This window comes from Clinocottus analis, unplaced genomic scaffold (genome assembly GCF_023055335.1).
Source record: "Clinocottus analis isolate CAN_PGR_092001 unplaced genomic scaffold, fCliAna1.0.p SCAF_14, whole genome shotgun sequence".
In the NCBI taxonomy this organism is placed as follows: Eukaryota; Metazoa; Chordata; class Actinopteri; order Perciformes; family Cottidae; genus Clinocottus; species Clinocottus analis.
The window spans coordinates 10,009,061-10,032,902 of NW_027175865.1; the positions used below are offsets into that span (position 1 = coordinate 10,009,061).

General features: G+C 42.3%; 1 protein-coding gene across 1 annotated transcript in view; it reads left to right on the plus strand.

Moving 5' to 3' along the window:
- The first annotated feature begins 3,992 nt into the window (after positions 1 to 3,992).
- The window catches only part of ctnnal1 (catenin (cadherin-associated protein), alpha-like 1), a 51,665-nt gene continuing 31,815 nt past the window's right edge, over positions 3,993 to 23,842 (plus strand). Inside the window, exon 1 of the mRNA XM_068576041.1 lies at positions 3,993 to 4,329. Within this exon, the coding sequence (XP_068432142.1) occupies positions 4,234 to 4,329 (96 nt within the window). The 5' untranslated portion in view covers positions 3,993 to 4,233. The remainder of the gene's footprint in view (positions 4,330 to 23,842) is intronic.

Consider the following 23,842-nt stretch of genomic DNA (forward strand, 5'->3'; position numbering starts at 1 on the left):
CGACCTCTCTGTGGAGGATACCCATGTGTCTATGGCTCTCATCTCAGGAGTGGCAGTTAGGTGATAGCTGGGATGTAGCCAAACAGCTGCGTCTCTGAAAAACATCTCTATTATATCTGTACTGCTGTATTCATCTTGCTCTTGTGAAATCTCTGTACTCGTTTACACAATGCAGGATTAGTTTGGGTAAATGTAATAAGTCATTGCATGAGAGAGAAGGTTTATTTAGAGGATCCCATCCTATGTTCCAATATTTTGAGAAAAGAGTAGAAGAATTGTGCCACATGGTGCCACCGAGCACTCAGTAACTCAATATGCCTAAAGAGCTCTGAAATAACTATAACTGAACGTTATACTCAAGGGTTTGAGGGATAATAAATTGCCCCTCAGTTGTTCTATTAATTCTATATTATTGTGTGGGAGTTTAAAGTTTTTCATTTTCTTATACATAACAAGGATATTTTGACATCTCAGGTAAAAAACTATTTTGTAACTGTATAACTGTGTACATGTTCTGCAGAAAAGCCAAAATTACTAGGATGAGTGTCTGCTATGTGCCACATTGCTGCAACCTTGTTTTGAGGATTTTGGCCGGAAGCAAGACGTACATGACAGACAAATGATCCTTATTAGCACTGCTGCTTTGGTTATTATATTTGACCAAATTAAAACATGGGTAATTCTGTGATGTGTATATTTTTGCACTGGAAGCAATGCAATTCTTCCTGACTGAGTGCATATGAACATACACGCCTGTAAGAAATGATTAAACCGATTAAACTCATCTAACATTGAAACAACCCCTGAAGCTAAAAGAACTCAGGGTCAGTCAGTAACTGTGTAAAGTCAACTAAATACTCAAGCAGGGCTCTTCAACTCAGTTTGACCTCCTCTCTCTCAGAGGGGCCTCTCCAGTCACTGTAACTTTGTAAGTGAGTGAGTTCAGTTGCAGGCCTCTGTCAAATCTACACTAGTGCAGGTATTTCTTTTAAACCAGTTAATTTGACCTACAGGCTCAAGGTTCTCCAGAGGCTCGTGTTTATGTGTGAAATGTGGTGTTAAAACTAGAAACAAAACATGAAGCGTTAATCTACCACGTACAAAACACAAACTTCTGGAAAACAATATGAAGAGAGACATAATCAAAAACAGTGTATATACATATACAAAGTTTACCCAAGAGAGACATTGTATTACATTTTTAAATGCAAGGGGACAGGTGTCCTTGAATATTCAACCAAATGCCTCACTTTGAATGCAACATTTCAGTATCCAACAGGGAAATATGACTGAGTGCCCCACAATTGCAGTCAGTGTACAGGGAGGAATGAGAGAGAGAGAAAGAGATAAAGAGAGAGAGAGAGAGAGAGAGAGAGAGAGAGAGAGAGAGAGAGAGAGAGAAGCTGCTGCTAGCAACACAATCTCCCAATGCATAAGTATCTTTTATTTAATGAGTACCCTCGGACTGTGCAGACGAGAATACACAAAAAGGACTTCCTGCTTGTATGGGTTTCCGCCAAATTGTCAAAATGCAATCTGCCTGGAAGAGATTAGAGGCAGAGGAGCAAATATTGAATATTCCAGTACAAATTAGATACTGTTTGGAAAAAGAAGCCTGTTTCACAGTAAGAGAGTGGCACGAACAAACTCAGTGTGAATATGCAGTATTATTGTGTTTGTTTGTGCCTGTGGATTGGAAGCAATTTGCCTCGACGATGACTAAACTATTTCCACTGAAATGGTAGGTTGGGATGTGTTGTATATTTCTTATCTTATTATGCTTCTTGTCTTGAACTTATCTGCTGTGACTAACGTCATTTAAACCAGCACAAGTTGATACAACACAATGCAAGTAGCCCAAGTGGAGTTCATTATTATCAAATCGCTTGGAAGAGAGCCTCAGAGAAGATCAAGAAAAAAATACACATATCATCTACTTAGTAGTAGAAACATTCATCAAAGTGGAACACAGCCCTGTCCGCACATAGCAGCCAAACTGCTTGCATGCCTTCATAATGATGCAGTGTGTGCATGTGTGTGCTTGTGTGTGTGTGTGTGTGTGTGTGTGTGTGTGTGTGTGTGTGTGTGTGTGTGTGTGTGTGTGTGTGTAGAGTGAAACCTATGTAAACAGGGAGGGTTAAACTAAAGCATAGCTCTGGCGTTTTAAATAAATACTGGCTGAGCCTGAGACCGGCAGACAGCCTTAACACATACACACACACACACACACACACACACACACACACACACACACACACACACACACACACACACACACTATTGTCTCTTCTGCTGACACAGAGTGTGAGCCAGCCACCATAGTTGATGATAAAGCATGCAAAAGCCCTCACTAACAGTGCTTATGAGCCATATCTGCTCTCAGTCCTGTGGTGTGTTTGTAATATGAAGTGTTTGTTACTCATCACCACATGTCATTCAGTGGCTTCACTTGTTAGAAAAGTTAAAACTAGCTACTGAAGCCACTTGAGAATACAAATAGTTTGGTCATGCTCTCATCCAGATGGCCATAAAGCATTCTGAGTTATATTGTGGATATAAGTGCCCTGGTCACAAAAGAAAGAAAAAAAGAAAAGGAACATTGTGTCACCAGGCTAAAACTTTCTTCTTTTGCAGTGTGACAGCACCATTTAAAGAACCTCTAGTGCAGACAAATAACACACATTGATGATAGTTAACAGTGTAGTAGAACTTGCAGGGATGTATAACTTTATCTCGCATCTCATCCTTCTGCTTCTACAATATGAAAAATAAATCTGTCAGAAAAAACAACACATCTATGTTCACCAATTCACATCTCAAATGCACATCTGTAATTGAAATGATGGGTTTTATTGATGGGCATGCTAAGCTTTCGTAAACAGTTTGTTGCAGTCAATTCAGTCTGCAGAGGATGTCTTTGAGTCTGAGCAGACAAAAATTTCAGCCCGCTCTCCATGTTCCATTTGTTTAATCAAAACAAGAGCTGTTTGACCTTTGTTTGACATTTTACTGATTTCAACTCAAACCTTAAATAATAAATTGGAACCACTTTAGTCATCTTAAGGGCCAACTTCACATTTTTGGACCCTGGGAAACCTACGGCACTATTATGGGAATTAATACTTTCTCCAGACACATACATGTTAAAGTCTCTAACTTTTTAAGACAGGAACTGTTTTCCACTCTGCAGCCATCCCATGTGGCTCGGTGCAGCCAGGTTTGATTGGCATATCTGATGTGTATTTTGAGAGGGTGATAAGGGATTCTCAGACTCCAGGGGATAATGTGAGATTTTTTTGTCTCAGGGATAAAACCAGAGCTGTGCTGTGAGGAAAGCGTTGCATACAACATCGTCTAAAGCACACAGCACTGTGGCATCAGTGTCTGATTTAATATGAAATATATACAATTCAGTTTATGAACGTACACTTATATTTTATAATAACAAGTATGTTTTAATGGATACTCATTTCAAGTATGTATGTATAGATGGATGGATAGATGGAGATGATGGATGGATGGATGGATAGATAGATAGATAGATAGATAGATAGATGGATAGATGGATGGATGGATGGATGGATGGATGGATGGATGGATAGATAGATAGATAGATAGATAGATAGATAGATAGATAGATAGATAGATAGATAGATAGATAGATAGATAGATAGATAGATAGATAGAACCAGTGCTTTGACAGGTATATGCACTACTGGTGTTATCTTTTACATGCATTTTCTCCAACTGTGTCTGACAGTGTTTCACCTTGTAGCTATAACCTAACTGCTGTTGGTGGGTAAACAGACGGATTAAAAATCTAAATGATGTTCCTGATCATCAGCAAAATATTGAACTGCACTTTTGGAAAGCCTCGAGTTGCACCCGAGCAGCCAGCAGCAGTAAAAACCCCTCCAGACGTGCGTGGCGCGGTGCGTGTGTGTGCGGTTGCCCACAGCGGTGTGCTGCAGTCTGCTCCCTGCCGGCGTTGAGCAAACTACATGGACATCAGCGGTTCCAGCGGCACAAGCGCCAAGCCGGAGTGGATTACAGCAACGCGCGCGGAGAGGCACTCGACAAACGACCGTGGAGCCGGTTCAGAAATCACCGGCGTGCAGGAGCAAGTCCAGAACAGCAGCTTGCAGCTGCGAGACGGCGAGAGGGAGCGAGAGAGAGACGCTCTGAGTAAAGTCAGCCGTGCATTGTGTGTCAGCCAGGGAGAGCTCGGCGGGAATGGCTTCATCTCCGTGCGGCAACAGCAACTTTGATTCCGGGCTGGAAATCAAAACTCGCTCGGTGGAGCAGACGCTTATTCCTTTAGTGTCGCAGGTGAGTACCCGGAAAACAAGGCGTTTTATTTAGTTGGGTTTTGTTTTTCTGGATCCCATCGGGGGCCTACTTTAAAACGTACTTTGGCTTCACAACAGTAGTGTTTGCTCTCATGAGGCTAACTTTGGATTGTCGTGTTTACTTGTGTATACTTGGAGGCTGCAGGTTTTCCACTCGTGCTGTGTTTAGAGACTGTCCCACGTGCGGTCGGAATCACTATAAGTTATTAGAGTGAACTGCCGTCATTGATTGTTATCGATAAGGATTTATTTACAAGTTATTGCACACAGCAAAGTCATACGAAGTCAAAACGCTTAACAGGTAAGATACAAACTAGACTAAAGACACAGATCGTGTTGTTGTTAGGCAGAAGTTGGTCCGCTATAGATTTACATAACAGGCTACACTGTACTGTAAAAGGGGAAAGTCAAAATGGGAGCAATTAAATCAATGATCAGCCATCCAAAAAACAATTAAATTCACTGTGATATTAATCCCCCATCCCCCTCCCTTCCTTTTTTGTTTTTTGCTGGAGACCACCAGAAACTCTCCTGGTTGTCAGCTGATTCCACTTTGAGGAAATACTGTTTAAGAGGGTAGAACAGTTTTCCCAGAAGTTGTGTGACTCCCACTTCTCTAATCGTGCTACTTTGAGGCACGTGTTTTGTTTTTCAATAAACAGAAGTAGAAGAAAGTCCCACTTCAAGCCACTGCACTCACTCAGCAGCTCTTCTCTTGCACACTTGAAACAGTAGCCCCAGCTTTAAAGCATGGAGTACATGGAGCAGTTCCTCGCAATGAGTCAATGAATCATTTTACTCTATCGTGCTGCAAAGTAGACACTGCTGCAAACTCCAAGGCTGTTTATTAAGGTTTGTTAAGCAGTAATGCCATTTTAGGAACAACAGCAAAGATTCCTTTGCAAAGCTTTTGAACCTCACTGTTTTCCACTGTTGTTTCCCGGGAGGTGGGTTGCATCTCCTGAATAACTACTAGTCTTATAAATGCTAATATCCCCTTCTTGTGCACAATGGCAAAGAGCAAGAGGCCTGTAAATGTCCTGTTGTTTCCACTGAGAGGTGCCTCACTGGTGGTTTAACAGAGTCTGGACAATACCATGATGGAAGGTCCCTGACACCGTCCTCCCCGCTGTGCAGACCGAAAGCCTGCTTCCTCGCTCTCATTGCACAGAGCTATACAAGGCCTCCTGTACTGTATGAAAATGGGTTAGTTATAAAAAAAAAGACACCTGTTAGGGGATGTGCTCTCTGTGTGGCCAGTTCGCTAATTTATAATTTATACCAAAAAGACATTTTATGAATTTGGTTATACAAAATGAGAAATGTAAGGTAACTTAATAATAACTGTAAGTTGATTTATAGTAAGCACTGTCAAAGCAGGAAGTAAATCTGCTGTACTCTGCGTTATCATAATAATATGTATGCTGCAGCAAACTTATGGTGCAGTTCTTTCCGTGGAGAAAGAGCGGCTGATCTCAGGTCTGTAGTAGAGAGGAATGTGCTATATGCTATGGGCATTCAGCATGTAACGGTGTTGAATAGCGCGCCTCAAGGACAATCTTTTCTAACTTTCTTTTTTTCTCACTGTGAGGCCTGTCTCCATAGCAACAAAGCTCTGCAATGCTGAAAGAAACACCATTTCCATGGACCGTTATCTCCATATGTAATGTTTTGTTGTTGTGATGTCATCTGGAGGATGGTCACTCAGGAGGTACTGACCGGTCCATTAGTTTCACCCGCTGTGAGTGCTTTTCATCCAGCATTACATGCACACAAATTATTGCAAATATGCACCAAACGTCTTCCCAGAGCTGAAAAGATTCATTGATACAGCAACAATTATGATAATCATGTAAGTCTCTTTTTTTTTCAAGCAAACATTTTATTCTCTAATGGAAACTTGTGCTGTCTACTATGCTGTCTTTTATGCAAGTAGGTTTCTATAATATAAAAAAGAATTAACTGTTGGTTAGAATTTTTCTTTTTGCCAAGATGAGTTCTGGGAGCTTGTGATGGGCAGTTTGTTTCTTGCATTTACAGAGGATATAACTTGCTATGTTAAGGCATTTGAGGCATATGAAAATGCATCAAAAGGCCAAAAGAAATCTATCCAACTTCTGTCTGTACCAGTGGCCACTAGAAAGACTAATATTTAACGCGGTTGTGGTTCTCTGATTAGCTCTAATGAGTAGGATAACTCAGTTAAGCAGTTACGTGACGGTTCTGAGAATGAGTATTGCCTTACATGGGTTATAATTGAATCATTATAGTCAGTGTAAAAACACTGTGTGTGGCTTTTCTTTTAAAGGAGCTTTGTATGTATGCGTGTGTGTTTGTGTGTGTACATACGCATGCCCATGAGTTTTAGGGATCATTAGATGACTATCAAGGAGGAAATGAAAAGCAGTGTCGGTGAGAAAAGGCAGTGTTTGATAAGTTATCATGTTGTGCACTATCTCCCTTTTTAACATTTTATTATGTATCTCTCCTCTCCTTTCATGACGTTGATATCCTCGGGCCTCTGTTATCAGCTTCACTCCCACCAGTGTGTAATTATAGGGCTGGGAGTCTTACGGCCTTGCACGACGTAGAGACACACCAGAGCACGCACACAGCCCCCCCTCCTCTTCTCTTTCCATGCTTGTATTTTCACCTGTATTGACTCCAGGTACGCATGCATTGATTTTGACAGTGAATCTGAATTTGGACTGAATGCATCTGAGTCCCATTTTTGTAAAGTGGTCCCCTGGATGTTTTCTATCTGCATCCCCTATCAATGTTACCATTCACTTCACCCTTTTCCAAACAGAAGGGGCCCTTACTTGATTTGACAGAAGCAGCCTCCTCATCTTGGGATTCACTAATGCGTCTCACCTTTTCTGCTACACTCATCTCCATACCAATAGACTTTAGAGGGCCATGGCGAGGGTAATGAATTGCTCTCGTGGTGGTCAAAAATGTTTTGGGTATCACACAGAGAGAAGGGGAACTACATGAATGTGTCAGCTGTTGTGTGTGTGTCCTACCTGTGATGTGCTCCGCAGCCAGCTGGAAGGCAATTAGTGATAATGTGGCAGCTTTTTCCACAAGATCCAATTCCTGTTTTGAAGTGGTGATTAGTGAAATAACAGCTCTGTTCCTGGGTTTTTATAATTGATGTGTGTTCCTATAGTAAAAACACAGCAGCCGATGTCTCGGTGTGCGGACATGGTGGTCCTCCAGTTGACGAGGTGTAAGGGTGTTGTTTTGAGGTAAAGATGTGTGGGAAACGAAAAAGGCCAAGGAAGTAATATCTGAGACTTTGATCAGGTGAACATTTAAACACTTGTGACACACTGGCCTTGTGATTACAAAGCTAGGTCGGCTCTATCCTTGTTTTGCAGGGCTAAGCCAGGAGTTGAAAAAAGAAATTTCAACTATAATTGGGCCTTAAAATCTGTTCTCTGTCCGATAGTGTTAGTGCCGACTTTGTCATGCCGCCAGAGGTTCTGTTCTGCTTGCAGTGTTGTCGTCTCATGTGCTGAAAAGGAATGGGTTAAAAAGCTTTTCCATTTTCATTTTGCTCACAAACTGGTTTGAAATTGCATATTTATTACCCAAACAAAAGCTCAGTGGAAAGTTTTAGGATGGGATTTGCTCAGAGCATTAGCATTTTGCTGCATAAATTCTGAATCAAACAAATGCCTTTCATCGACATACTCTTCACTTAAAAGCTCTGCAAGCGCAACCATCAGTCAAATTTTCACCTGTCTTATGGGAAATATGGGAAATGCAGCTTTATTGAGGCACAGGATACAATTTCCCTCACAATATTTTTGGTCCTGTGGAAGGGTGACATGACAAACATCCAGGTAGTGAAGTTGTTTTTGATATCAGGACAGCGAGACATTACTGTTGCCACGAGCCCAAACAAATCTGCTTCCTCGCCGTATGATGATAATGAAGACAAATGAGTCGCTGGCATGAAGGTGAAACCACCTGAGGATTAGTGAGCCACAAGAATGCATGCATTCACACTCACAGAGCAAAATATAATAGCCCCCTGGGAATAAGATGAAATAAGATGTGTGCGTGCGTGCGTGCGTGCGTGTGTGCGCGGGGGATTCGAGTGAGGTTCGTTTGTTGTATCTGGTTTGAGTCATTGTTTACTCATAGACGACAGAAACTACATTAATTTGTGGTGCCGGAGTTTGCGGTTTCACGTGTGTGCCACCAGCTCACCGTCACAAGTCGTGTCGTCACCACAAGGCCACAACTTTTCTTGTTTTGCCATTATCAGTGAAAGAGTTTAAAGAATGGCGAGTGTATTCACTAACACTCATTAAATAGCCGACACAGTTATCTTTCTTCTTTGAGTTTGAATCTGGCAGAGCGTTTGTTTTAGTGTTTTGTTTCAGCTGATCCCCCCCGGTTCAAACTAAGTGTGCTGACTTTTTGCTTGACTCACATTATTTTTGTGTAAATGAGGCTCTACAGCATGTTCTTGCTTGGTGGTAGGTAGTAGATACGGGCAATCAACAACCATGTGTCATCAAACTGAAATGAGATGTAATTTCGGTTTTCTCGTAAAGTGGTTGCATTAGTCAGCTGACTTTGAGTGGTTAGAGAATTCAGATTCACTGTTTTCATGATATTACACTCACTCCCCTAAACCTCTTACTCACACACACACACACACACACACACACACACACACACACACACACACACACACACACACAAATGGCATGCATGAGCGGTCTCTGCCCCTTGTCCTCTGCCTTTCGCTCTTCTCACTGCTGCTACCAGGGGAATCATTACTGGTTGCTGTTAAGTGCCGATAAAAGCGTCCGTCTCACATATCGATCCGTTAACCCAAGCGTGGGCAAAATACGACTCGCGGCGCCTATGTGGCCCGTTGGGCATTTTAATCTGGCCCGCCGATTATTATAATTATTCTAATTTTAAAAAACTAAAATAAATATATATATTATAATTATTAATATTAAGCCTGGCGGACATTCCGTTGAACCGGCGGCACATTGCCATAACTGTCATCAGGCAGTAACATTTTCACAGCTGTAGCCCAAAACCCATTGAGCGGAGCTATACTTACCTGTCAGGGATAGAAACTTCAGTCAAGGTTTCCCTTTTCTAGAATCATACCATAGAACTGCATGCTGGGAAGTCCTGTCAAACCCCGTCGCGGAGAGTTCATAAATGAGTTCAGGCTATTGGCCCGGCTCTCCACAATATTTTCTGTCCTGATGTGGCCCCCCGGGGAAAAATAATTGCCCACCCCTGCGTTAACCTCTTCCCCGCTAATAAACGTTCACATGAGAAAGTTGTGTATTTTTGTGTTTGTGTGTGAGAGAGTGATTGTACGTGTGTGACCCAAACCTCCGAATAACCCGGCCTATAAGAATCTGTCACCAAATAGAACATCAGAGTTAATTTAATGGTAAAAAAAAAAAAAACCTCTCACCTGCTGCCATTTAAGGCATCTGAAGGTTGTAGCTAATAGCGATAGCCACTTTTAATTGCCTCGAAAGTGTCTTGCTTTAGCTGGTACGTAGATCATGTATTGATCTAACATCCCTCCCATCATCAGTGAGCCTCAGTGGCACAGTGTGCTTACAAAACTTAGATTCTTACATTCTTTGTCATCTAAAAATGGGAAGCCATTTCAGGGACCTGATCTCGTTAAAGTAGGGTCCTCCGCTGGCCTTTTGCAGTTCAGTTTATTTTCGGTTTAAGTCCATGAGAAAGCTTTTGATAGTGAGCTTACTTACGAAAGATCGGTTTTAATCCTGATTAAATATGATCGGCGTGAGCAGACAAACCAGGCCATTATTTCTGTAAATAAATATTGAAATGTATTTTTATTCTGTTATCGCAATAAACTTAATTTAAATATTCTCAGATGCCCCCTGTGTAAATGATTCTTTATAATGTTCAGCCATGTGTTAAGGGGTACTGAGAGGCATTCTTGTTGATTATGAAGTGGCCCATTACCAGCCCATATTTATAGTATATTTCTTTTTATAGTTTATAATGATAAGATAGTGATGAGACGTCTCATCTCAAAGCGTGAAGATAGCACACAGGAAGAGGTCTCTGTCAGCGGGAATGTGTTGCCTGATTGTGTTTTGTGCGTTGTGCTTTGTGTTGTCCAACCTCACTGGAAGCAGCCTGTGGATTGAAACACAGATGCATTAACGCGTTCCCAAAAGCATAGACAAGGACATTAATTACTATGTTGTTGCACAGAGGCCATCTGTGAACAGTGCCATTCCGTCTTTCCTGTACATAGTTAATATTTCAATAACAGCACGCCATCAGAAAAGATGTATGATATGAAGTGTTAGCAAAAGCCAGTTTGGTAGATATAAATGGACAGAAGCATAATGTGTTACTGCACATACTGTATGGACAGAGGAGGACAGAGGAGACAGATGAGTGTGAAGGGACATCCCACTTACTGTAATCTTGTTGGCATGCGCCCTCCCGCTCGTCTTGTCATGTGTTGCTAAAGATATCACACAAGGTATCTATATTGTCTGCTGCCTGCACGACAACAGGTAAACAGATCACTATTTGGCAGGCAGCTGTTTGCACCCCATTGCTGTTATGTTGGCGGTTAATTCAGCACATGACATTGACGAGGACACTCAATGCACGATGTGGAGTCCGGGCCATGCAATCCTAGAGAGGGCAAGAAGCCGTGCCAACTGTGAGGATATTGAACAATTATTGGTCACAAGATTGCATCCTTGTGTCCTCCTGAGATTAAGCTATTTCAATAACAGCCTTTAAATATGTTTTTTTTTTACATCTTGTTCTAAATGAAAATAGTACACCAACGTGAATCATTCTCTCTTTGCCAGGTGTGTTCAAAGTCGGACACTGTGGTCGCTCGGACATAATTGGGACCGCTATGTCTCCCTAACGCCTATATCTACACTGTAAAAAGAATAGAAATAAGTGGTATGAGTTTTCATTAAGCTTTGGGGGACGTAAACAGGAAATATAATGTTGCCGGGGAGTCAGTTAGTTAGCTGTTGGCTACAATCCGACCCCTAATTTTTAGGCTATATTTGTTTACATTTTGGCAAATTTACATTAAGAAGAATCAGATACTTTTTGTATTCTGTATAAAAAAATTGTTAAACAGATTAATAGGTTATCAAAACAGTTGGCCATTGAATGAATACTTTACAACTAATAGATGAATCGTTGCTACTCTACAGACAACTATCACTGAATACTTTATTCATAGTTAAAAAATGTGACAATCAGACTCCAATTTTTAACCCCCACCCCTATTTCCCCCCGAGGAGGAGCGCCTCACAGAGAAACTCTGCTTTTTGCGATAGGCCAAACCAATACTTTCTGATCCTATCCCAGTCTTCTGTCACAACAGCACTTTTTCACAATGGAAATAACAAAAGTTTGAAATACTGGATTAGAATATCCGGGAAAACTTTTTTGTTGTTGTTTGCTTTGGATGTGAGTATCATAAAGATTCCTAAAGAAGTCTTTAAGGTCACATGAAACAGAAATATATGACGGACATCCAAAAGCTCCCCAAGCCGTCATGTTTGTTCCTCTCCAGCAGCAACATCGCTGCACCACGGAGGAATCCTTCAGTCCGACTTGTATGTGGTAATTGCTTTCTTTAAGCGTCTTTGAACTTCTCCCCCCTCGATAATGAGTTCTTTTAAAGAGATGAGGTTTGACATGACAGAACAAAGAGAGCGTGAAGGACAAGGAGAACACAGAATACCAAACATTTTTCTTATTTTTTTTTTGAATTCATAAGTTAGAAATGTAAAATATTTAAAGTCTACTTTTGTAACTCAAACCTTCTTATCACTCTTTCAAATCTCTTTCTAGAGAATCTATCATTTCTATACTATTTTAATGTAAATATTGACCAATGTTGTTTGATTGGCAGCTGTCTCATACATATGTAAACTACATTGGCATGTGCGTCACTTTTGACCTTGTGCAATAGCAGAGAGCCTTGTAGAACCCAGCAGAGTAACACATCAAGTAGTCGTACTGAGCACACATGGGAATCTTTCACTTTGGATGTGAGTCCAGGGTGTTACTGTGAGGAAATATCAATATGGAAGACTCTGTATAGCACCTCGTTTGTATGCCTTCCACCCTTCCTCTGTGCCTCTGCCCAATTACCTCATTCTGTTTTCCTGTCATACACCTTACTCTCTTGCTCTTTAATTCTTTGTCTTCAGCCTTATTCTGAGTTTCTCCCATCTCTCTACATTTAGCCCCCTTTTAATCTCGATCTCTCCAGAGAGTCCAGTGTCCCTGTATCACCTCATTAATTATGCAGCCCACGGAAAACCTAGCCAGAGGCTACAAGTTGTGCACAGAAAGTTCAGCCTCACCATTTCAATTTGGATCTTTTCCTTTTTTTCCCCCGTGCTGTAAACTGAAACATAGTCCTCAGCCCGCCTATTGTGAGGAAGAGCATTGGAACAGCGTGTAAGCAGCTCACTCAGATTGAGCTCCTTTTCTTTAACACAGAATTCAATCAAGACGATAGTATTCTTACCATCTTTTGTCAGAGTGACGCATATCTTCAGGGGAAATGTTTTTCTGAGCCAGTGCAGTGATATGAGCACAATTGTAAGCAGATATGATCGAAAACTTTGTGAAAAGACTGACTCAAAGAATAGAACAATATCATTTTAACTTGATACGGAGTAAGTATTACACAGTGGTGTTAGGCTTTTTCTGAACAAACAACAAGCCATTTTAAAGTTGTGTTTTTTAAATGGCAACAGTGATGAAAAGACAGCTTTGTGAATCCTTTGTGGATCGTTTCATTAGGTAAACCAGTTCACAGGCCATTAAAAAAACATTGGCCCAGATCCAGCCTATTGACGTATTTGTCCTATCGTACAACTCTAGTGGCGCTATTTCCTGATCAATAACCTGAAAGTACCCCGTGCAGCATGGGGAGCGTGCTCTCATCTTGTCACTGTTTCTGGGTGACTGAGCCGGTGGGTGAAGCTGGGTTCCAGCGAGCCGGGAAACGCAGCACACACACACACACACACACACACACACACACACACACACACACACACACACACACACACACACACACACACACACACACACACACACACACACACACACACACGCGCGCGCGCGCGCACCCACACACACACACACACACACACACCTATAAATAAGTTAAAGTCACTCACCTTCTATAAATAATGTTCCAGGTTGTTCTGGACATTCAAGCGTGTCTGTTATCTGAAGGACTGAAAGGAGCTTTTGGAGTCGCCGATGATGTAAAAATGAACTTGTCTTTGAATGTAAGAGTTATTGAGTGGAATTATAAGCGTATTTATTATGGACTGGATTTAATATTCCTGTTTAGATTAGACTTCTGTGGCCAGAATTTGAAACACCTGACAACATGGGTATGTGTCATGCAGTGAAAGCATGTTCCCGAAGCCCCTGAGGAGAATGTGTGGAAGAGTCGGTGTGTCACAACACAGCCCATTATGCAGTCTGAAGTCAGGGGGGCTGCATTCCTTCGCAGGGCTCATATTTCAAGCTCCTACAATGTGTAATAGAGTTCAGTCTGAAATATTGTCTATGTTTTGTTTATAGTCGCGTCACGGCCGGGGTCAAAAGTCACAGTCTCAAAGGGTGAGACCTTTACGCACTCTATACCGCTGGTATGCAGGAGTTAGTGCCTTTCACCCCCTAAGGGCTTGAACTTGGCCTTGCGGTGTTCGCTCACCACTTTCATCAATGAATCATCTTGCTCAGCCACTATCCTCTAGCAACGAGGGCTTTGATGTTTGGTTTGACACACTTCATTGATTTATTAATGCAGTCATTCACATTTCAAGCCCCTCACTTCCCAAATGTCAAACCTCCAAGACCACATTGTTAGAAATGCTTTTTTTCTCCTTCTGGGTGAGGAATTGTCTTCCAACTTTATTCCACAACTGCCGTCTTATCGTCCCATCTCCTTCCTTTCATCTGTGAAGAAATTTCAGAGGATTAAAAACTTGGAGGGCAAAACATTCTGTTGGTAGCTTGTGAGATTTATTTGAGTGTTTATTCTATTTTCATTTGATTTGTGTCTCAATTGGTAAATCAGAAACCAACCCATTTTTCTTTTTTTCACTTTGCTGTTTTATTAAATAAAAACAAGCCTTTTTATATGAGAAGCCAGCCAGTGCCTTTGTGTCAGGTGCATTAGGTCAGCGTCCTCCAAGCAGCCACTGCATGTCTTTCTTTTTTTCCTCCACAGAACATGCCATCGCTGTGGGAGGCTGTCACAGAGCCTGGTTAAGCCACTTTCACACACTGTTCACCGCACAGCATTATTTGTCCATTACTTGTAATTACCCATCACGATGACTGATGGAATGTTTTCGAGGCTGAGTTGGCAAGCAGTTAGGATTATCTTGTTGAGGACTTTATATAATTACCCAGTCATTAAACACGGCTCAGTGTGAGGACAACCTGAGGGGGGTGACTTGCCAATTGCCCGGCTGTTGTGTTGGTACCTCCAAGTTGTGGGACCAAGCGGTTGTCTTCATGCTATGTTGCATCCAAGAAAGTGACTCTGGGACAAATGTTGTTTGTGCAATGGCTGCTGCATCACTTTCATTGGGAGTGTAGAAGTCTCCAAGACTGGTATTTTGTTCTCAGGATGAAGCTTTGTGAGGCTTGTTTTACAAACCGAGTTGATGATGAGGATGTTGATGATGACGAGGGGATGCAGCCTCAAATTGTCTTGATTTTTCTGTGTTGGGCTTCATCTAATATATGTTCAGTGATAATGGATGTTAAGATAGTTCTCTGAAAAGGATCCATCAAGTTACAGTTACGCCTTTTGGGGTTTTATACTCATACTCATCCATCTTTACTGGTGGACCAGGGTATCCTGACTGAGATAATTAAGGATCAGAATGAAGAATACAACAGAGCTTCATCAGGAACGGGATTTTGCCCTTTTTAAGTGTGTTCATATCCAATTTTAACAGCAAAGAAATCATGGAGGGAGATATTCAAAGTTTGACGTCAGATGACAAGAACAAAGTAGGAACAGTGCTCTGGGCCACATTGTGTTTTTGTCCGGGTCCAGAGGTTTCAAAGAGAAAGATACAGCTTATGTAAATCTCTTTCTTGTTTCGTTTGAAGGTACGTCTTCTCACAAGGTGAGACTGAACTAAATTATTCAACTTGTAAAAGATTTCCAGGGTTGTCTTTTTAAGGAGCTTATCTGTTTTTGGACATAATCCAGAATACAATGCAAATTGGCGTTGTGTGTTGTTGATCGTGTATTCGTTATTCATTAATTGCAAATATTGGTCTGTTGATGCACACCCACAACAGGCCATGTCAGCAAATGAAACCTTCGCCTGAAAAAACACAATTTGTTTTTGTTTTCTTCTTATCTTCCTGGAATGTAACCACTAGCATAATATAATTATATGAATATTCTATTGAGGTGCTGCAAGTTTTATTCAATAAATGAAACACAATATGACTTCAGTGTCCAGGCAAAGGCTTTTTATGAGGAATGCTGTTTAAATGTCAGCATCCTAATCTTATGGAGGGATTGGACCTTACATAAGGAAGCAATATGTGATGTTTTGGGTATTTTTCTGATGTGTTTTTCTCCTTTTGTTATGTTTCCTAGACAAATTAAACAACTGCTATATCCATATAAAGATGTATTCCCAGGCAAAAGTATATTTTTGTAATAACCTGGTCTGCTATAGAACAAAGAGCCCAGTGTAGCGTGCAGAAAACTGTAACTGCATACCGGGTACATTTCCAAATGGGTGGGATCTTGCCCTGCTGCCTGGGTCAAAGATGCCTTTGATATTACGTCTTGGATGTTTTGTGATAACTTGTGTGACAAGTTGAAAGATGATTTGAGATCGTTTTAAATCTGGAGTCGATTACTTCAGTCTTGATCCTTTGACAGGCTGTGGTATAAATGTATACAACTGTGTTAAAGATGTTTTGATTTCATTGTCTGTCTGTTATGGAATACGGCATGTGTTGGAGGGATCGTTTTGAGATAATTTTGAATTGTTTGAGAAGTATTTTAAATTATTTGAGACCGTTTTGTTCTAGAGTCTGGGCTCGATTGCTTTGGTCTGCGCCCGTACATATCTCAGGGGGAAATTCGCGGTCTTCTCATTCCAGTAAAGTTTTATTGATGGAAACAACCAAATCACTCTCGTGATTATTTCTCCCCCTGTTTACAGGTATGTTGTTTAATAGATGATGTTAGCGTGTCAGTATCGATGTGGGATGTTTCCGAAGAATGTTGTGTATCTATTTTGGGACTTTAGAGTTGTGTGTGTGTGTGTGGGGCGCTGCGCTGTGTGAGTGAGTTCCTATTAGCTGTAGCTAGCTGCGGCTAGTTTAGTGTAGCCGCCATGTTGTTAAGGGAATATGTAGATGTGTATATATATGACTGTATGTTGATTATTGTTGTGAATGTACACAGTCATTCCAGTAAAGTTTTATTGATGGAAACAACCAAATCACTCTCGTGATTATTTCTCCCCCTGTTTACAGGGGTGTAACATTTTTGGAGGCACCGCTGGGATTGCTGTTCAGATGTCCAGTGTCCACAACCTGTTCACTAAATTCCGAGCCAGCTAAATCCCCACACTACAACCCAGGCAGGCTGCAGTGAAGGAAGTTTACTGTTTAAGGAGAGCTGGAAGCTGGTGGATGAGTACACGTCACCTGAGGCCAGGTAGAGATCATCAGGGACAGAAAAGACCATCGAGTTCAGAGTCGTCTCCTTTACAGTTTAAAAGCTATCCTGCCCTGTCACCATGACGACAACCGTGGAAGCGCTACAGGAAGAAATAGTAGGTGCATTATCCACCCTGACCAAAGACAATCTACTCGAAATTTGTGATTTTCTCAACTTATCAGATAAACAAAGAGCAGCTGTTAAAGGAAAGTCACGCATGTCATTGATGACTCATATTCTAAACCACCTTGAAAGAGAGGAGATTGCAGAGCTAGAAGATGATGGCATGTCTGAACTGTTGCTACTAAAAGACTACATTTTGGAGGCGTCACAAAACAAGCTTTCTGAGAAGGCAGCAACACGGAGAGCAATAGAGGAGCAACAACTAGGATTGGAATTCAACCAGACTACTACTGCTAAAGAAATTATTCCCCAAATCCCTGTCGGCCAACAAGTGCACAGGCAGCCCTTAGCCAGTGCTCAGCCACCGCAGAGCACATACTGGCGCAAAGATTTAAAAATTGCTGGTCAAATTGGCGAACCAGGCCAGAAAGATAAACTGACATTTTCCAGTCTGGCTCACCAGATTGAGAATGGACTAACCAGAGGGTATCCTGAGATAGAAATAGTAGACGCTGTAATCAGGGCTATTTCTCCTGGCTCACAGCTACGCAGCTACTTGGAAGGAAAATCCCACCTTACCCTTCCCACTCTTAGATGCATCCTGCGCTCGCATTTTCAAGAAAAGACCGCAACAGAGCTTTACAAGCAGCTAGCTTCCGAAGCACAGCATAGCAAAGAGACCCCTCAAAGCTTCCTGATGCGGGCTTTAGATCTAAGGCAGAAAGTGCTGTTTGCGTCCCAAGAGTCAGAATCAGGGCTTAAGTATGACCCAGCTCTAGTTCAGCGCATGTGTTTACACACAGTACTTACTGGTCTCCAGAATGACAGTATCAAGATAGATATGCAGCCACTCTTGTTAGATACTGACACCTCAGATGAGATGTTGCTGGAGAGGTTAAACATGGCCTGTGCAAATGAGACTGAAAGAAGAAACAAAAAGAGATTCAGCTCTCCACAGTTAGCTACAAGCGCTAGTGTAGTCCAGTCAGAAGACCCGCCTTTTGAAAAAAATCCTGTAAAGGAAGCTAAAACAAAAGTTTCCCCTGAGTGGTTAACAGAATTAGCAGAACTGAGGACAGGTGTTGCCTCTCTTAAAGGCCTCAGTGCCGAAATAGCTCAGATTAAAGAGACATTGCAGCAGCCTATGTTTCAGTCACAGCCCTATGCACTACCAGTTAGAAGGCTAGAGAGGGACCCCCAGCCTCATATGTCACAACAGCAGTATCATAGCAGCCACCGCCAGCCCCAACATCCCACTTCAACTCACCCCCAGCAACCACCTCACCTGTACACCAACCGCCCTGCTTATGTTCCAAGGAGGTGTTTTGTCTGCCAGCAGGCAGGGTCAGAGGAACGTTGTACGCACTGCTATCACTGTGGAAGTGGAGAACATTTCCAAGCTGGATGTAAAAATAGAATAGCCAGACCATCAAGAGAGGCCCCTTTAAACGGAAGATGGTTACCCCTGCGGGACGAGTGTTAACCATCGCCAGTGACATGTCCCAGAAATGTGCAAATTGTAGCGGTTTGAGTTCACCGAAGAAGCTGAAACAATGTTCATCCTGTAAAGAGACGATGTATTGTTCCAGAGCATGTCAAAAACAACATTGGACTAAACATCGGATAAGATGCACTCACCTGACAACTAAAAGGGAAAAGTCTCCCAACAAAGACAATAGAGTGCACTATTTGCCACCCCTTTCTCCAATTGGCCACTCCCACAAAGTCACCTCACTAGTTGGCAAGCAGTGTTTTGTTGAATGTTACCTGAACGGTCACCAGCTTCAAGCTTTATGGGACACAGGCTCACAAGTGTCAATCATTGATGAAAGATGGAAAACTGAATACTTACCTGATGTGAGACTTAGAGATGTTTCAGAACTCCTTGACTCACCGGATGGATTAACATTGACTGCTGCAAATGGAATGGAAATGCCTTATCTGGGATGGATTGAGACTACTTTCCGACTAGCCTCGGAAACCGACCAAAGGAAAGAACTGATCGTTCCCGTGCTTGTGATGAAAGGCTGTCACCTGCCCCGTCCCATCATAGGCTTCAATGTTATTGAACACATACTGGCAAAGACTGAGAAGACTAAGAAGTACAGTGCTGTGAGGAAGGCTTTCCCAAGTCTCAGAAGAAATAAGGTGAAAGCTTTTATACAGGCTGTGAGTGTAGAGCAGGTAGACGAGTATACAGTGAAAACAATGAAAGAGAGGGTTACAGTACCAAAACACAGTAGCATTCAGATAGAGTGTCGTGTAGCTGTCCAGCCTTTCATTGAAGACATGACTGTTATTTCAGCCAGACCTGAACCCCGGGTGGCCAGATGGTCTTGAGTTCTACGACACACTAGTTAGAGTCAGAAAAGGTGGTTTACCAGTCATTCTAACTGATGTTGCTAACCCAACTGATCATGACATTGTTTTGTTTGGGCGCACTGTAATTGGAACAGTACAAACCATTCTGACTGTGATGCCTGCCCAAACCTTGGAAAAAGTGGCCACACCAGTTACAGTGAATTACACTAGCACCCAAACTCCCTGTAATACTATTGAACAGTGGGATCCACCTGTAGATGTAAGTCACTTAGATGAAGGTCAAAGACAGGTAGTTAGACAGATGCTGAGAGAAGAGTGTCATTCCTTTTCAAGGTCAGACAATGACATCGGCTGCATTGAAAAGTTGCAAATGAACATCTCTCTCAAAGACCCTGAACCAGTCAAACGTACATATATATCAGTGCCAAAACCACTTTACCAGGAGATGAAAGGTTACCTCCATGATCTAATAGCACAGGGTTGGGTGAGAAAGTCTAATTCTTCATATTCCTCACCTGTCGTGTGTGTTAGAAAAAAGGATGGCACCCTTCGGTTGTGTATAGACTATAGAGACCTGAACAGGAAGACACATCCTGACCGCCAGCCTATCCCTCGGGTCCAAGACATCATGGACAGTTTAGGTGGTAATTTTTGGTTCTCCCTCTTGGACCAGGGAAAAGCTTATCACCAAGGATTCATCTCCGAAGAGAGCAGACCACTGACAGCTTTTGTTACAACGTGGGGACTTTATGAGTGGATACGCATTCCCTTTGGCCTCATGAACGCCCCTGCTGCCTTCCAGCGCTGTATGGAGGAATGTTTGGAAGGGCTCCGTGATAACATCTGCATCCCTTATCTGGACGACACACTGGTTTACAGTAAGAACTTTGAAAGTCATGTGGATGATGTGCGGAAAGTGCTGAAACGTCTAAGAAAGTATGGCATTAAACTAAAACCAAGTAAGTGTGATCTCTTTAAACCTGAGGTCCGTTATTTGGGAAGAATTGTGTCTGCAGAGGGCAGTAAAGTAGATCCAGCAGATTTTGAAGCAGTCAGAGCATTGAAAGATATCAGACCACAGACTGTGGGTCGGCTCAGAAAAATGCTTGGTCTACTCACCTACTACAGACAATACATCAAAGACTTCTCCAAGAAAGCGAGCTGTCTGTATGACCTCCTGAAAGCAGATCCAAACGAAGCCGCTGGAAAAGTAAAAAAATTCAAAACAAAGAAAGTGAGCCATGTTGTGCCCTCTAACAAGCCAGTCACATGGACTGATCAGCACCAGCAGGCACTTGAACAACTAATCGACTGTTTGCTTCACCCACCAGTGTTGGGCTTCCCTGATTTCAATCAGCCATTTATTGTACACACAGATGCGTCACACCAAGGCTTGGGAGCAGTCCTCTATCAAAAGCAAGATGGCAAGCTGAGAGTTATTGCCTATGGCTCCCGTTCATTAACAGCAGCTGAGAAGAACTACCACTACCATGCTGGAAAATTAGAATTTTTAGCTTTGAAATGGGCAATCACTGACAAATTCCGTGATTATTTGTACTATGCTCCAACTTTCACTGTGTACAGCGATAACAACCCCCTGACATACATCCTGTCCACTGCAAGATTGAACGCAACCACTTCCAGGTGGGTTGCAGAGTTGGCCGACTTCTGCTTTACAATAAAGTACAGGCCAGGAAAAGAAAACGGGGATGCAGATGCTTTGTCAAGGATGCCACTGGATGCAGAATCATTGATGGGAGAATGTTCTGAAGAGCTGCCACCTGATATCATCTCTGCCACGATCCAAGCAGTTGAGGTACAAGGAAAGTCTCCGGAAATGTTGTCATTTTCAGCTGCATCCATGTCAGTCCCAGTTGTAGATGAGTCAGCATCAGTCAACCCCATTCCAAAAGATAAATTAAGAGAAGCACAAAAATCTGACCCGTATATCTGTCCATTGCTAGAATGCAAACTGTCAGTTTCCAAACCCCCTGTTAAGGAGCTAAAAACATTCAGTGCCAAAACAAAATGTCTGTTCAGAGAATGGGACAAATTAACAATTGACACTGATGGTGTTTTGTACAGAACTACCAGAGCCCGTAGGCAGTTGGTCCTGCCAGACCAGTACAAAAGAAAGGTGCTGGAAGAGCTGCACGATAACATGGGACACCAAGGTGCAGACCGCACTGTATCTCTCATACGAGACCGCTTCTTCTGGCCATACATGCAATCTGACATTGAGCACTATGTAACTAAAGTTTGTACCTGTCTCAAGAAAAAAAAACCATCCCATGAAACAAGAGCTCCCATGACAAACATTGTAACAACACAGCCCTTCGAACTCGTATCTATTGATTTCTTACATCTCGACCAATGCAAAGGTGGATATGAGTACATCCTGGTGATTGTGGACCATTTCACACGTTTTGTTCAAGCGTATGCCACGACCTCAAAGTCAGGAAAAACTGCTGCAAATCTTATCTTCAACGACTTTGTCCTGAAGTTTGGGTTCCCCTCTCGCATCCACCATGACCAAGGGAGAGAATTTGAAAATCAATTGTTCACTCAGTTGAAAAAACTCAGTGGCATGGCGGGATCTAGGACGACACCCTATCACCCGATGGGAAATGGTCAAGTGGAGCGTATGAATAGGACTTTGTTGCAGATGCTTAAGACACTGACTGAAACACAGAAAGCAAACTGGAAGGAGTCTCTTAACAAGCTGTGTTATGCCTATAACTGTACCCGATGTGAAGTGACAGGTTATTCACCATTTTACCTTCTTTTTGGAAGATCACCAAGGCTTCCAGTTGATCTGCTGTTTGGATTGTACACAGAGTCAGGTTCCAGTGACCAGCGAGACTATGTGGAGAAATGGAAAAGAGGTATGGAGGAAGCATATGTCATTGCAAATGACAATGCTAAAAAAACTGCTGAAAGGAGTAAAAAACATTATGACTCAAAAGTGAGGAGCTCAGTGCTACAGCCTGGTGAGCGGGTTCTGATCAAAAATCTGACCCCAAGAGGAGGACCAGGAAAACTGCGTGACTATTGGGAAGACACTGTTCATACAGTAGTGAGACAAATGGGGTCTGACCTGCCGATTTATGAATTAAGACCAGAAAAGGGTAAGGGACGCTCCAGGATCCTGCACAGAAATCTGCTCATGTCCTGTGACCATTTACCTTTTGAGACACAACCAGAAGTGAGAAAGAATGACAAAGGCAAACAGAAAAAAAGACATCAGCTCGCATCGCAGCCGCAAGAGTCTGGAGACAGTGGAGATGAATATGACCTTTACCATGGGCCGTTTCAGGCGTCCACGTTGCCTGCAGAATCAGAGATGGAGCCTGAACATGGGCCTCCACCGGTAGAACAGAGAGTCAGAGTGACAGCCCCTGTTGCTATGCCGGAACAGCCTTCTGATGGAGATCAGCTGGAGGAGGTCAGCACACTTGCTGAAAATCTGTCTGATGCTTGCTCACCAAATGCCCCCTCTCCATCATCAAGTGTTGAACTTGGAGAACCGATCTACCAGCTTCCACAAAGAGAGAGACATCCACCAAGACGCATCACCTATGATCAGCTTGGTATCCCTTCATGTTACAGCATACAGTCACCACCACTGCTGTTACCGATCTACCCTACACCCGGAGTGGTCCCGTGGTGGTCACCCTTACAGCCATATCACCTTCAGCCACCCTGTATGTATGTACAATAAGAACAGTAATACGACAGAAGAACCATGGACTTTTTGTAGACTGTTCTTTCAGGTTGTTTCCAAGGACAATTTATGGACTGTTTATAAGGGACAATCGACAAATTGTAAATATGAACTGTATTTGAGCCGTGACCCTTGACCTTTGTTCAAGCACCAGCTTGCAGAAGACGATCTTCAGCGTCAAGTTTATGAAAGACATCGATGTCTCTAAAAAAAAAAAAAAAAAAAAAATATGTTGAGTGAATGTCGGGACGACATTTAGTTGGTAGGGGAGAGTGTGACAAGTTGAAAGATGATTTGAGATCGTTTTAAATCTGGAGTCGATTACTTCAGTCTTGATCCTTTGACAGGCTGTGGTATAAATGTATACAACTGTGTTAAAGATGTTTTGATTTCATTGTCTGTCTGTTATGGAATACGGCATGTGTTGGAGGGATCGTTTTGAGATAATTTTGAATTGTTTGAGAAGTATTTTAAATTATTTGAGACCGTTTTGTTCTAGAGTCTGGGCTCGATTGCTTTGGTCTGCGCCCGTACATATCTCAGGGGGAAATTCGCGGT